At 43.2% G+C, this 16,365-nt stretch overlaps 2 protein-coding genes and 2 pseudogenes across 4 annotated transcripts in view; all 4 read right to left on the bottom strand.

Moving 5' to 3' along the window:
* The window catches only part of LOC309559134 (uncharacterized protein), a 58,195-nt gene extending 47,819 nt beyond the window's left edge, over positions 1–10,376 (bottom strand). The window contains exon 1 of the mRNA XM_082262281.1: positions 10,342–10,376. The gene's annotated coding sequence lies outside the window, so the exon portion shown is untranslated. The remainder of the gene's footprint in view (positions 1–10,341) is intronic.
* Positions 5,150–6,415, bottom strand: LOC309557731 (putative nuclease HARBI1; annotated as a pseudogene). Its single transcript has 2 exons — positions 6,170–6,415; positions 5,150–5,960 (listed from the first exon to the last, which is right to left on the bottom strand). The product of its transcript is annotated as a putative nuclease HARBI1 (transcript).
* LOC309557730 lies at positions 7,505–8,507 on the bottom strand (annotated as a pseudogene). The gene has a single exon. The product of its transcript is annotated as an uncharacterized misc_RNA (transcript).
* Positions 10,377–13,929: 3,553 nt separating the features above from the next.
* On the bottom strand, positions 13,930–16,062 carry LOC309557729 (uncharacterized protein; the record flags this gene model as incomplete). Its single annotated transcript, XM_082260502.1, has 2 exons — positions 13,930–14,959; positions 15,998–16,062. 2 exons carry the CDS (start codon positions 16,060–16,062, stop codon positions 13,930–13,932), a joined length of 1,095 nt encoding a protein of 364 aa, XP_082116628.1.
* Positions 16,063–16,365: the final 303 nt, after the last annotated feature.

Below are 16,365 nucleotides of genomic sequence, written 5' to 3'. Positions count from 1 at the left end.
GGGATCACAGGGACAAGGTATGTTTTACTACAGGGTAATTCCGAGTGTGGCTCAGGGTTACCGCTTTTGGTACCACACTCGGAATTACCACCAAGGAGGTTAAAGCAAAGTAAACAGCAAAAAAAAAACCTTTTCCCTGCAAGTTAATGTCATAATATGCTAGTTTGCATCACATACTAGCACATTATAAAATACTTACCTGAAAATGGAGCCCTCCAGCAGCACGCTGTCACTGCCGACAGGGTTTCATCTTCACCCGGTCTTCCCTACGGGTTCGCGGCCTGCGGCCATCTGATTGGCCGAGACGCGATGTTGTCACTCATTCACATGCATGCGGGAGTCACAGCTGCAGCACAGCTCTCTTAATGGACGGCTCGCTGTCTGTTGAAAGTGAAGTGCGCATGCGCTGGTGACATCACATGTTTACTGTATCTACAGGTAAGCCTTATATACAGTAGGCTTACCTGTAGGTATAAATCAACAAAAACACCTTTACTACCATTTTAAGAAATATATTTCAATAAAGGTGTTTTTGTGCCTGGAGTTCAGTCTTATGGCTGGAATACACGATAAGAAAATCGGCCGAAAATTTCCATTCAGCGAGCGATCGGCCGATATTCTACTCGTTAATGTCCAGCCATCAATGAGCTATATCAATATTGTGAACGAAAAATACAGTTTGAAAAACCCGAAAAATTATGTCGTCTCATTTGCGAAAGAACGATATTCTATACGTTGGTGTTGAGGTCGTTCAGTTTAAATCTTTATAACCTCATCACGCATGCCCGAAAATATTTTCCAGGAAATGTTTGTTGACCCGGAAGCATTGTACAATGTCAAGAAGTTTTGTAAACACGAATGAAAAAAGCTAAAGAAGTCCTCTCAGCCAAAATATATCATGGAATGTCAAATAGACATATGCCATGTATGTTTTTAACAAATCTATTGTTAATGTATTCCCTATTTAAATAGTAAAGGACTTTTTCAAAATAAAGCATTATTCAACACTGTATGAAGGTAAGTATCCCTTTTCTAAAAATGTTATACTCCCCGCGCCTAGGAGTTATTGAATATAAATTACCTTTAAATATGTGTATAAAATAATATAAAATGTGATAATAGTACATTTAAATATGTGTAAGAAATAGCAGAAGCAGTAGTAAAAAATGGAGATTGGAAAAAATAGTCCTAAAAATAGGGCTATCTACAGCGCTTGCTAAAAATATTTTATGTGGATATAAATATATATAAAAGGTGCTAGTGTGCAAAATAAATCAATTGCTCAATGTGCAAATAGTGCCAATGTGCTGATAGATATACAAATCAATTAATCAATATTCCAAGTCCATACATAGATAAAAATTATAAAAAAAACTTTTTCTTATTTTTCTAGTGTACAATGTGAGTTGTAGAATTACAAAAAATATTCAAAGTGCGAATGCTTGTGCAAGTCAATAACTTAATATTATAAGTTCATGCATAAATCAATACATTTTCCTTTTGTGCAATAACTATATAAAAAAATGTCCAAGGTATAAATAAAATTAAATATATAATCCGTGAGAGATCCTTTTCTTAGAAAGTGTGCCAGTGCTCTTTCAAGACAAAATTTAGTGACTGGTAAAAGGTGCAAAAGTGCTTGAAGCTTTCTTCCCGTGCAATATAATGTAAGGTGGGTAATTTACCAAATGGAGTGGGTCTCACATATCGTATAATATTGAGACCAACCAGGCTTTATGGTAAGTTCCCTTTAAGAATACTCCTCTGCCGCTGATGGTTTTCCTTCTCTATACACACTGCAAGCTCTGCAAGGTTTGTCTGAGGGTGACTCTAAGACTCAGAAAAAAAAAAAAATATATATATGTATTTTGGTTTTAAAGCGGAGTTCCGGGCACAGATCTAATTTTTTAATGAACATACCCCCGGGACAGTCAGGGCTAGCACATTCCACAATGGCTAGCCTCTGATCTGTCCCGGTTCGCACTTACCTTTTAGAAGAAATACTTACTTTGAAAATTTCTTCCACAGCGTTTCCACCTCTCTTGTGGGCAGCTGAAGCCGGCGCGGTCCTCTTCGGTGTTTTCTTCCGCGTCTTCTTCTCCCAGAATGCGCCGCACCGGCCCCTCTCGTCACTTCTGGTGTGGCGCCGCATTCCTAAACAGCTTCTGGGCATGCCCAGAAGCTGTTTAGCAGGGGAATGCGGCGTCGCCCGGAAGTGACGTGCGGGGCCGGTGCCGTCGCATTGATTCCTGGGAGCGATGACGTTCAGCTCCCAGGAATCATCGCGAGGCAGGAAGTGACGGGGTGAGCCTCTGCGCTGGAGGAGGAAGTACCCTGAGGTGAGTATTTACGATCTTCGATTACAAGGTGAGTATACAAAAAAAAAAAAAAAAAACTATCCAATTCCTTTTCAGGTTATGTGTAGGGGCACAAAAAAAAAATACAGATTTTGTGCCCGGAACTCCGCTTTCAGGCTCAAACAACAATACAATAAAACCAATCATATACACCCATGACAATCTCATATATTAATGGTCTAATGCATTGCATGTGATACATAAACCATGCCTTCTTCATATGTCTCTTACGTTTTCTGATTATCTTGTGTATTCTTGAAAGTTGCTCCTGCTCCCTGTGTTTTAGATCTGACCACCTTTTGCGCAGCTGATCTTTTGAACGTTCAATGCCATGCTTCTGCAAAATAGCATTAATGACCTTATCCGGGATCTTGTCTTTCCTCAAGTTGGACCTAGTATAGTTGCTGAACTTTCCATCATAGTAATTTTTTTCCAAAATACGCACTAGCTCTACCATTTCACCTCTGCTCATTGGCGTTGCCTTAATTCTCCTCTTATGATCACTTCTGTGTTCCTTCCTGGTCCCCTCTATATCCCTCCTGCTGTGTAACGAGCGCTGCATCGTGGAAATTGTTGTGGCGCACTTTGTAGCAAGGAACACCCACATCCACACCGAACGGTACTGCTGAAAAACGGGGTGGAGCGACGCAACCACGCATGCTCTGTAGCAAAACAACGAACGAACAGTGCGGCCAGCTGAAGAGCGTACGGGTTTGTGCCAGATAAAAATCGTAAGAAAGAAGCTTGGCTGCAGTGAACAAAACAGACCGTGAGAGGAAAAATCGTTGGTCATATTATTCGCGCAAGGATTTGTCGAGAACAGCTGGTAAGCTATTGTGTATTTTGTTGTGCATTTTGTGCTTGCATCATGTCCTATTCTAGAACACTTCAACTAAACTTTTAGGCTCCTTTCACACACTCCGTCCGTTGGACGGAGTCCGTTTTTCTCAGCAGGGGATCGAGCCGCCGATCCCCCGCTGAGCAGCAGGAGGATAGCTGTGTCTCCGTGCTGTGTGCGGAGACACAGCTGTCAGTTCCCCATGCATCTCCATGGGTGAAATCGGATGGGAACGGACCGTCTGTCCGTTCTCATCCGATCCCATCCGCTGGACGGATGGAAAATAGGATTTCCATCCGTCCAGATTTGACGCATCAGATCGGGTCGGATGTCAGCGGACATGTCTCCGCTGCCATCCGATGCTCAATAGGAATGCATGGGGGGACCGTTCAGATCCGCCAAAAAAACAAACAGGCGGATCTGAACGGTCCGCCTGTGTGAAAGGGGCCTTATACATGACTTTTCTGTCTTTCAGAGGTGATGACTGATAAATTTACTTCACCTGAATTCCTTCCACTGTTTATAGACATGTATAAGGAAATGCCAGGTCTATGGAAAAGCAAATCTAAGGAGTATTCCGACCGCCAAAAGAAACATGAGGCCTATGTCAAGCTGGCAGAGCTATGCATTACTGTAAATGCACATGCAGATGTTAAATATGTTAAATCCACAATTGCCAATTTGAGAACAGTATTTAAAAAAGAGCTGAACAAAATCAAGGATTCACAAAGGTCAGGTGTGGGTGTGGATGATGTGTATGTGCCCCGACTTTGGTATTTCGACAGTTTACGTTTTCTAACTGATCAGACCGAGATGAGAAGTTCTATCAATACGATGACTTCAACTTCATCAGAGCCCATGTCAGCAGGAGAGGAAGATTTGGATGACCCCAATGCTTCATCCATGATCCCGGTAAGCATGTTTTTTTCTTACCTTACATCTCTTTAGCCGTTGATCTTCTGACACAATTGAAAGAACAAAGTTTCCACTCAATGTCAACGTTGGAGGAATAGGATAGTTTTAAAAAATGTATTTTATATTTTTTAAATATTTATTTTTATAGGAAAGCCCTAATGATGAATCCTTTACTCCATCCCGACAATAATTTCACCAAGGATACCTCGTAAAAAAGGAAGAATATTGAGGCGGAAACTAATAGATTTTTGAACCAGGCCACAGCCGCTCTACAACGTAAAACTGATGATTGTGATGCCTACGGAATTTTGACAGCTAATAAATTAAGGAAGATGTCAGAGGAGCAACGGCAGTTTTTTGAGCCGTTGTTGGTGCAGTTATGCAATAAAGGCATAAAGGGGGAACTAAACGAACATACATTTATTGGTGATAATCAAAGAGCGCATATGATGCATACTCCTCATCATCATGCTACCCCACCGGCATCATACCCTCAAAACCATCAGGGTACTCCACCAATCCATCAACAACAAAATGCTCCATGGTCTTATCCGACATCAGAAAGATCTTCATGGGGGTTCAGATTACAATTACACTAACCTGTAAGTTGTCTGTCTAATGTGTTCATTACCTGCTGGTCTGTTGACATCATGCCTTTTCCCCATATACTTTATGAAGGTTTGTTTATTTCAAATATACTTTATATAAAAGGATTGTTTGTTCAGTTAATTTTGTTATGTTAATAAAAAAACTTTACAGTTGATGTGTGGTGTTTGTGCTGAATATTTTACAGTTTAACCCATTTTGAGTCTTGCTACATTCATTAAGATGATATGAACCTATTGTGGTATGTACAGAACATGTCATTAACATTAATGAAATAACCAGATGCAGAATAATGAACACCAATAGGTAACTTTTAATTTGGAATGGAATAACTGACATAACAAACAGAACAGTGTAGCATAGTCAGCTTAAGATGATTTGACATCAAAAAATGTATCACAATGCAGAAACCGTTTAAACCATTCATAAAATACTATATGTCATCCTGCCACTCCACAGCACCACTTCCAACAAAGTAGTTCATATAATTCACTCGGTTTTGCCTTGCTGCATGTGTTGCTAACCTGGGGTGTGAATTTCCAATAGATGTAAGGGTGTCTGCAGTATCACGTAAATCTGTTTGCGCAGATGAACTTGGCATTGATTCAAATCTTTCGTGATCTGCTCCTGTATGTGCTCCAGATGATATATATTTTCCGGCATTACGTCTAAGGAAATTGTGGAGGATGCAACAGCAAAGCACAACTTGATCAATTTTTTCTACTGACAAATTGATTGTTGTCAAGAATATGCGGAATCTGTCTCGCCATTATTCCAAAAGCATTCTCAACTACTTGACGTGCCCTTGAGAGTCGATAGTTGAAAATTCTTTGCTCTTTAGTGAGACTCTGAAAAGGGAACAGCTTCAAAAGATGCTCTCCCAGGGCAAAAGCGTCATCAGCAAGAAATACGAAGTTTAGTTTTTCAACCGTTTCCTGCGTTGACGGCAAATTTAGAGTTCAATTTTTCAGACGGCGGTAGAACTCAGTTTCTTCTATAACCCCTCCATCGGAGTTCCTACCATTCTTACCAACATCTACAAATATAAATTCATAATTGGCATTCACAACAGCAACAAGGATAATTCTGAAAAACCCTTTGTAGTTATAATAGAACAATCCAGACTGTGCAGGGGGTGCAATCCTGATATGTTTTCCGTCTATTGCTCCACCACAATTTGGGAAATTCCACTTTTTGGAAAACTCGGTTGAAATTTCCATCCAATCCTCTGATGTTCCTGGAATCTAGGTATAAATTAACATAAATAGATGTATTATATTGCTAGACAATTAATGGATTTTTAAATCAACTAAACATTCATGATTATCACCTACATATGAAATTAACTAAATAAAAAGTAGCAAACAGGTAAAGCTTGGAGAATAGATGAGAAAATAATACATGAGATATGTAGAGGGTTTGAAAGTAGGTTAATAACATAAATGTGTATTACCTTTATGTAATCCTTCTGCAGGACCTTGATGATTGCACTGCAGGTTTCAGGAATAATCCTTCCTAGCGATTGGGAGGATATACCGGTACTGAATTTGAGGTCCTGTAGGCTTCTTCCAGTGGCTAGGAACCTCAGAGTGGCAATAAGTCTCTGCTCAGCAGTGATGGAGTCCCTCATAACTGTGTCTTGTTTTCTGATATGGGGACCAATCACAGATAATAATTGTTGGAAACAAGCATCAGACATCCTGAGGTAGTTCCTGTAGTTATCGGGATTGTTCTTCTTTAGCTCTCTAATCAATTCTATATGAGAATATTGATCACGGTTCTGCAGCCATTTTTTTGGTCCAAATTCTTTGCTTTCTTGTGCTCTTTTTTTGGTGCTTATGGATGGCTAAAACACCAAGTGCAGTGATGCAAATTTTGGCATTCTGGGCCTCCCTCCATATTCAATATCGGTCGCCCGTTCGTGAACATTAACACTACCCGACGAACGCACGTTGGTGATATAGAGATATGTATATATACACACACGGCTGTATTAAATTATGTGGTTTAACGTCGGTCCCACGCTCGTTCATGCTAGGCGGTCGTTGGCGCTAGGAGGAAGGGCTTGGCTTTAAGGTCACACGCACATTACATCACTTCCGCTTAAACGTGAAACGTGAGGACTAAGTATCTAATCGATTGGTCTGTAACGTTTTTTTTGGATCGTTGATGTTGGCAAAGTTTTTGACCGACGAACACTGTTTCGATGGTCGGCGGGCAACGGCCGAGCGATATTCGGGCCGTGTATGTTGGCAACGTTTTCGACCGACAAATACTTTTTCAAAAGTCGGTGGTCGAATGATCGGGCAATATTCTAATCGTGGATTCACACCATTAGACTGCCAAGGTTTTCATTTTAAAGTGGTCCATGGCATTATTCATACTGGGCAAAGTAACAGGATTTCTTCAGACAGGACTTGCTAATAGATTGCACTTGCCACCCCTTATCTGCTACTAGGGGTACCAGTACATGCAGCTTTGGGTAGTACATTTGCCCCCCCATGTCTCCCCACAGTAAAAGTGCTTGATGCCCAGGTGGGCAAACACCAAAGCCAGGAACGTTCCACAGCCCTAAAAATGTTTCACTGGTTAGAAAGTCAGATGTACTCAGGAATCAACGGGTATGGCAGCAGAGCATTGATAACAGGAAAAGCAAGGACAACTGCCGAAAGTCTTTTCTGTGAAAGCCTTAAATTGCTCAAAATTTAATAGTGCATGTTTTCTTTAATGGTACAGCGCCAATAGGAGTGACTGAAGCCACATCAACATTGGAAATCCAGAACCAATTTCATGCATGTGGCAGGGTGTTATCAGTAGGTGGAGTAGGGTTGTCAAGAATTCTCATATCCCGGCAATGTAGCACAGGCTCTTTTCCCAAGCCCAACTGGTAGACAAAGATGTAGACTTTTGTTGTGGCTGCACAGTGAGTGTTATGGTCTCTTCAACTTCAGTGACCTCATTCCAATTCTCCCTCTCTGTGTTTGTACTGGATCCACCATATTCAGTTGAAAGGGAAAACTGGACCTTTGCAATTAAAGCACTCAATCCTCATGTCTCAGTTGAGACAGTTGCTGACACTTTCCAGTTGTGCTCTATACTGGACATCTTCTCCTTCTCATATCCAACCTTCTTGGCAACCCGATTCTTCCATTCAAGGGGGGTCTGGGAGTTATTGTCAATGGTCTTGATGCACACCCACTCACCAAAAGAGGAGCCCTTGGCAATAGCCAGACCTCCGGGCAGAAAGCTATAGATGCTGGGATGGAATGAGAAGGTGTCAACACCCTCATTTTTGTTGAAGTTAGTACATCTTGTGTACTTAATTCCTCCCCACTAGTCCTCTGGGTTCACAAAATAGTAGTAATCCTTCACACCAAAAAAGTAAAGCCCATTTCTGCATTTCGGGTGTAGCGTGAATTCTGCAGCCTCTTCATCTTTTTTCATGTTCTTATTCCGGCGATAGACCCCTCGGTCCTGAAAAATGATATAGAAGTACCCAAAAGCCGAACAATAGTGACTGCCCCTTGACAGTTGTGGTGTAGGGAATAAACAATTGCACTTTCATCTTTGTTCAGGTTTGTAACGCGATGGTAATGGTCCAACTTGATGATGTAGAAGTGGTCATCCTCATAGGCCAAGTAGTGATCTCCATTACTGCAGGATGGGTGAAAGCTGAAGATCTCTAGATCTTCTCCATGATTAAAGTTTGTTGATCTCATGTAACAATTAAGGTCTGGCCTGACGAAATAGTCCACACCACAAAAATCGGCTTTGCTCTTAGGGACAATCATAGCTGAAGAGTCTGGAAGGAAGAACACATAAAATTAGGAGACAAAAGATGCACCATTAACCAGTTAAGCTATATAGAAATATAAAAAAAAAACAAAACACCCCACAGTTGACTACAACTCTGGTTGAAGGGAAGGACTGAGCATATTCCCCAGGCATTACTTTACGCTAAGCTTGGCACACCCCACTAGTTCCCCCCAGATCACTCAAAGCCATTGGCTGTTGGGAGTGGGTCAGCTGCTGGTTTTCCAGCATGCTTGTCTGACAGAAGGCAACAAAAAAACAGCTTCTCTCAGACCTGCTGCCATACACACAGGCTGAATGTTGGCCAGTGTGTACTAGGCTTTAAGTTGGTGGTCCAAGTAGTGAAATTACCCATTTCCTCAGAGGGAGCCCCCAGTCAGTGACAGCTGCTGAGCATTACATAGCCATGCGTTCCTCATTCAGATCTATCACAGCACCAACCTAATTTGCAGTTATAAAGGGTCATGGAGCTGAATGACGAAAGGTGCAAAGGAAGTGAATGCAAACCTGAATATTCCCCCTCAAAACATTTTGTGATCATATGATGGTCTTGTTTAGGAGGCCAAATTTTTCCCAGATCTGTAATCTTTTAGGACTGCACAGTGACATTTCTTGCCTTAAATCCTTTTAAGCATATGTCCAAAGAAAGGTGTGTTATAGTAAACCATCTGTGCATTAATTTGTGGAACACACAGCTTAGGCAATGGCAAAGGAGTTTCCTTGCCTTACAAAATTTTTGAAAGAAATAGATCTTTATTCACACCACAATCCCCATATCCTCTATTTTTCCAGGTTTTGTGTTTGACTTGGAAGTGTGCGTGCTCTCGTACACCTGAACACATGGTGTGAGTGGATCTCAGACAAATACAATCAAATATAATAAATCAGTGGTTCATCCCATCCCTAGGCAGGTAGTAAACATTGAAAGAAAAAAAAAAAAAAAAAAAACACACACAGGTCCTACCATTACTGGCTTTTTTGAAATGCATGTTGCCTGGCTGTCATACTGATTCAATCCCTTTTATACTCAGTGCCTCATCTGTAACAAGCCTACAGATCAGAAGATCTGACTTCTCATTGACTTTCCTGATCTGCAGGCTGTTCTGAGTCAGTGGCACAGACACAAGAAAGTGCCAGACAACTAGAATTTTCAGAAGCTCAGCAATGGCAGCCTACAAATTTTACCAAGTGCAGGTTTCCTTTGTTCTTGCTTACAGTTACAATCAGAAGCCACTTTGCTAAAGCCAGACAAGTAGAAGATATAACTCTGATTATTTGCTACAAGTTATTGGCCTTAGAATGGGGGGATGCCATTGGCTTTATATCTCCAATGAGCTTATCCAAGCCTACCCCAATGCTTTGTGTCCCATTATTATGCTGGGTGGCCTCAAAAGTCAATTATAGTGCATGTTTGGCCAGAGCAGATAAGGCCCAAGCATGAAGATACTAGTAAAAACTAGCCATCTGTAGGTAAGGTTGCCCAAGGATCTCTAGAAAGCAATAGAAGAGTTTTGCAGACAACACTGATTACCTACAACAATATAGTAATGGTAGGTCTCACCCCTAGGCCTGACCTTGAGGATTCTTCAAGAGACAGAAGCCAGGAGACACTTGACTAAAAGCAGGCAGATAGGGAGGGGGGGGGGGGGGGAATAAATAAAAACCTCCCTACTTCTACCATATAAGAGAGCACATGAACACATCCATGTAAAATAAATGATTCATTATACAACCATTACCTGTTATTTACAATTTTCAGTATAAGAAATGACACTATAAAAAGGTTAGAGACGGATTCTTCCATATACTTACAATGTAAAGCCTCAGTGCAGAGCTGAATAAAGATCGGTGGTGATCAGTACATGTGAGCCCAACAATCTGAGCTCCTTATATATGGAGATCACCCAACACACTGATCTCTGATTGGGAGGGTTCACCTTCATTATAATCACCTGATCCAATCTCAGGGGGACTTTATCAAGAAAATTAGCCACACGTTTGCAATTCGGACGCTTCTCATTTAGCAAAGTATATGTGAGAGGATATTTTGTGTACTTTTAACCCCTTATTATCCAAGGAGCAAAAGTAGAACTAAAACTTTTTTTTATTTTTGTAAGAAAGTAGGGAAGGTTATAACCCCTGTCAGGTTTTTCTGCCATCTGAGCCCCATTGGGGAGATTTCCCCTCACTTTCTGTCCCACAGTCAAAACAGGAAGTGAGAGGAAATCCATTCAAAATGAAAGAATCCCCAGAACTATTGTCTCCGTTGGAAGATTTCCCCTCTATTCCTTTTCTGGGGACAACACAAATTAGTAATTTTTCACTTTGGTGAGAACGGTAAACATGTAAAATAAAGAGAGTGAATATGTAACATGTTCTAAGGGCTCATTCACATTTGCTTTGGTCTCTAAGGAGCGATTTGCATTAGTTTCACTATTCAGAGAACATTTGGGAGATGGTGAGGAGGCAATGTATCGGCGCCTCACCATCTGCTTTAACTACTTGAACCTCGCACTGCATGCAATTGTGGGGAGCTTACAGAGTGGCCTATAGTGATGGGCGGAACACCCCCCTGTTCGGGTCACACCACAACATCTCGAACAGGGAAAAAGTTCTAGCGAACATGCAAACTCAATTAAAAGTCTATGGGACACGAACATGAAGAAGGAGAGGGCCCCTGGGTGGCTGGGGGAGAGGGCCCCTGGGTGGCTGGGGGAGAGGGCCCCTGGGTGGCTGGGGGAGAGGGCCCCTGGGTGGCTGGGGGAGAGGGCCCCTGGGTGGCTGGGGGAGAGGGCCCCTGGGTGGCTGGGGGAGAGGGCCCCTGGGTGGCTGGGGGAGAGGGCCCCTGGGTGGCTGGGGGAGAGGGCCCCTGGGTGGCTGGGGGAGAGGGCCCCTGGGTGGCTGGGGGAGAGGGCCCCTGGGTGGCTGGGGGAGAGGGCCCCTGGGTGGCTGGGGGAGAGGGCCCCTGGGTGGCTGGGGGAGAGGGCCCCTGGGTGGCTGGGGGAGGAGAGACCCCCCCATGATGCCAGAGTCAGATGCCAGGGAAGAGAGTGGAGCTGAGCCAGTCCTGTATATATCTGACATCAAAGCCAAACATGGTGAAGCTGGAGCCCTTTGCCCTACACACGAGATGGAAGGTGAGGGTTAGCGGGGTTGTGACATTATATAGCAAATGGACTCTGTTGTCCCCCCCCCCCCCAGCTATGAGGGACTGAGGAATGACAGCCCACTATGCTGGGACTTACAGTGCCCTAGAATGTGGAGGACTGAGGAATCCTCAGTCCCTCACAGAGGGCACTACAAGTTCCAGAATAGCAGGCTGCCATGCCTTAGTCCCCACAGAGGGCACTACAAGTCTTAGCATAGCAGGCAGTAGTTCCTCAGTCCCATACAGAGAGCAGTACAAGTCCAAGCATAGCAGGCTTCCATTCCTCAGGGAGGAATGGCAGTGCACTATACTGGAATTTACAGTGCCCTCTGTGGGGACTCAGATATGGCAGCCTTCTGCAGTGGGACTTGTTGTGCCGTAGACTGTGGCGGACTGAGGAAGGGAAGTGTAAGAGGGGGGGGGGGGGGTCTCTGGAAACTCTGCTGCAAGGGGGAGCTTTGGTGACCACAGAGTTCCCTTTTATGCCAGAGTCCCCAGCTTTCCCCCTCAAATCAGGGTTCCCGGGACTCTCCTTACATCAGAGTCTCCAGCATTCCCCCTCAAATCTGGGTTTCAAGAACTCCCCTTACTTCAGAGTCTCCAACATTCCTCCTAAATCAGGGCTCCCAGAACTCCTCTTACATCAGAGTCTTCAGAGTTCCCTCTTACAGTGTAAGGGTGAAACTCGGGAGACTCTGATGCAAAGGGGGCTCTATGACATTTGATTTAAGAGGGGAACTCTAATGTAAAGAGGAATTCTGTGGACTCTGATGCAAGGAGGAGATGCTGGGGGGGAATCTGATTTAAAGGAGAACACTGAACTCTTATGCAAGGAGGGACTCAGGGAATCATGACCTATAGGGAAATGCTGGGGACCGTGATTAAGAGCAGACACATTATATATATATATATAAACATATATACCCGATGTTTAAAGAAGAATTGGTTAGAGAAAATTCTAGAAACTGAATTCATAGTACAAAGGTTAAGGCTCTTGCCTTAGGCCTCACAAAGCCTAGAGCCGCCTCTGCCTGCACCAATCTTCATTCTGCAATATTGGCTATACATTATAAAAATTTCCCTTTAGATTTACCAAAAACCATAAGATGTGTGAGGTCAAACCTAAACATTAAAATCCTATCAGGCAGCATTTGTTTAAGCTTTAGCAAAAAAAAAAAAAAAATCCGAGTGTATCACCATTTAGCAAGAAGAGGAGATTTTTTAGTAGCTCGCTCAGTCGTGCTCCTAACTAGAAACTACTGATCACTAAACAGGTTGACTTAGCTACTCTAGTGGCTCAATTGCACATAGTGCAAGTATTGCAAGATGGCCACCTACGCAGTAATCCACACCTGTAGGATCAATTAAATCTTAAGCACAACATGTTCCATCACTAAAAAGATGCCAATACTATTTGTGTAGCTTACCTCATAGGGAGCCATTTGCTTTATCTGTGCTAAATTGCTCTCAGCAGTTAACTGATCAGTTTTAATAGCACTAAACAGAGAAAAGCAAAGGCCAAGCCCTCTTCATTATGATGAAAATTGCAGAAGAATATTGACAGCCAGCCAACAAATCTTGCTGAACCGGGGTACAGACGACACTAGCGGGGGTAGGGTGGGATTTTTCTAAACAATGAGAAACTGCAATAACGTTACAACATTAAGCTTTGTAGTTTGATGCCGCTGTGTTTTGTGGAATTCTTTAAATTAAAAACAAAGGACACATAAAAATGCAATTTCAAAGCATATTTATTAAACATTATGGTACAAATGCAATGGTCACCACTCAGACTGCCAAGGTCTTCCTTTGAAGTGAACCATGGCATTGGTCATACTGGGCAAAGTAACAGGATTTCGTCAGACAGGATTTGGAAGTAGATTGCACTTGCTACCCCTGATCTCCTGTTACAATGGGTACCAGTACACTGCTGTGGGAAGACAGAACATTTGCCCCCATGCCTCCCCAGAAAAAGTGCTTGATGCCCAGGTGGGCAAACACCAAAAACAGGAATGTTCCACGGCCCTGAGCAAGTTTTCACTGGTTAGAAAGTCAGATGTACACAGGAATCTCAACTGGTATGGCAGCAGAGCATTGATCACAGGGAAAGCACAAGAAAAGTACAACCTGCCCAAAGTCTTTTCTGTGAAAGCCTTACATTGCTCAGTGTGAAATTGTACAGGTTCACTTTGATGGTACAGTGCTAATAGGAGTGATTGAAGCCACATCAACATTGAAATCCAGAACCAATTTCATGCATGTGGCAGGGGGTTATCAGTAGGTGGAGTAGGGTTGTCAAGAATTCTCATATCCCGGCAATGAAGCACAGGCTCTTTTCCCAAACCCAACTGGTAGACATAGATGTAGACTTTTTGTTGGGGCTGCACAGTGAGTGTTATTGTCTCTTCAACTTCAGTGGCCTGATTCCAATTCTCCCTCTCTGTGTTTGTACTGCATCCACCATATTCAGTTGAAAGGGAAAACTGGGCCTTTGCAATTAAAGCACTCAATCCTCCTGTCTCAGCTGAGACAGTTGCTGACACTTTCCAGTTGTGCTCTATACTGGACATCTTCTCCTTCTCATATCCAACCTTCTTGGTAACCCGATTCTTCCATTCAAGGGGGGTCTGGGAGTTATTGTCGATGGTCTTGATGCACACCCACTCACCAAAAGAGGAGCCCTTGGCAATAGCCAGACCTCCAGGCAGAAAGCTATAGATACTGGGATGGAACGAGAAGGTTTCAACACCCTCGTTTTTGTTGAAGTTAGTACATCTTGTGTACTTAATTCCTCCCCACTGGTCCTCTGGATTTACAAAATAGTAGTAATCTTTCACACCAAAATAGTAAAGCCCATTTCTGCATTCTGGGTGTAGTGTGAATTCTTCAGCATCTTCATCTTTGTTCATGTTCTTTGTTCGGCGATAGACCCCTCGGTCCTGAAAAATGATATAGAAGTACCCAAAAGCTGAACAATAGTGACTGCCCCCTTGACAATTGGGGTGGAGGGAATAAACAATTGCACTTTCATCTTTGTTCAGGTTTGTAACCCGACGGTAATGGTCCGACTTGATGATGTAGAAGTGGTCATCCTCATAGGCCAAGTAGTGATCTCCATTCCTGCAGGATGGGTGCAAGCTGAAGATCTCCAGATCTTCTCCATGATTAAAGTTTGTTGATCTCATGTAACAATTCAGGTCTGGCCTGACGATATAGTAATACTTGTCCACGCCACAAAAATCTGCTTTGCTTTTGCTCTTGGGGACAATCATAGCTGAGAGTCTGGAAGGAAGAACACATGAAATTATGAGACAAAAGATGCACCCATTAACCTATATAGAATTTACAGAGGCTCTACCTTAAGGCCCCGTTCACATAGGGGCGACACTACTTCGCACCGCGACCTCCCAGGTCTTATCATTAATCTCCAGTACAGGTTCTTTTAAAAATGCCCAAACCCGCTAAGACCTTCCTATTTCACTCTCTCTGAGGGCTAGTTTTTTTATGATGACTGGCCTCGTCACCTGACATTTAATTTGATGTTTTATTGTTTCTTTCTGCATTCCCTTTGGAGAGATTCTCCACACTTTCTATTGCAGAAGTTTTAGGCCCCGTTCACATAGGGGCAACACTACTTCGCACCGCGACCTCGGAGCGGCCGCCACGGACTTCATAACATTGAAGTCTATGGCGGTCGCCTCCTGGTCGCCCCAAAGAAGCTCCGGACCCTTTTTCTAAGTCGGAGCGACTTGTGTCGCTCCTATTAGAACGGGTCCGCAGCTTCCCTATGGGAGGCGACCTACGGCGACCTGTGAGGCGACCAGGTTGCCTTAGTGTGAACGGGGACAAAAGAAAAAAAATATTATTAATAAATAAACTCTACAAGAAAACAAAAAGGAGGAAAAAAAAAAAAAGAAGAAAGGAGAAAGAAGAAGGTTTTAAATACAGCTTGTTAGGAGGAAGATTGGAAAGGAAGGAGAGGGGCATATACATCCACCCTGGCCATTACAGTATGTTAGGCTGGTGGTCCAAGTAGTGATATTATACATTTCCTCAGGAGGGAGCCCCCAGTCAGTGACAGCTGCTGGGCAGTTTATAGCCTTACATTTCTTGTTCTGACCCATCATAGTACTGCCCAGAAGAAATCTCCCAGCACCAACTTGATTTATAGTTCTAAAAGTGTCAGGCAAGAGCTGCAGAGGAAGTGAATATAAACCTAATTTCTATTTAACTCATTCTGGGTGTCTCTCCCCAGACCTGCAAGGTGAAGGCATAATGTGCTAGTATATATTGCATACTAGCACATGCTGTGAAACTTACCTGAAAAAGGCAGTGTCCATCTTCCCCTGTCTTCTTTCCAGGTCCATGGACTCTGGCTCTGACATTATCCCCTACACATGCGTGAGGGAACCGTCATTCACGCCACAGGGTTCTGAAGGAAAGGCACGGGTGGCCATTCCTTTAGAGCACATGCACCGAGGACTTCAACGGCTGCATATATAGCAAATATCTCCTAAACAGTGCACATAGGAGATGTACATATATGTACACACTATGCATGGGACGTTACTTCCTCTTTAAAGTGTGCGTGTTCCTGAGTTTATATAGCTTTTCCCGGGCAAAAACACCCACCTTAACCACTTGGCGACCATCCACCGCCCTTCTACAGCGGCAGGTCGGCTCTGTCC

Source organism: Pelophylax lessonae (genome assembly GCF_965119305.1).
Source record: "Pelophylax lessonae genome assembly, chromosome: 6".
In the NCBI taxonomy this organism is placed as follows: Eukaryota; Metazoa; Chordata; class Amphibia; order Anura; family Ranidae; genus Pelophylax; species Pelophylax lessonae.
The sequence above is the reverse complement of the archived record's forward strand: the minus strand, read 5'-3'. Positions and strand labels throughout refer to the sequence as shown.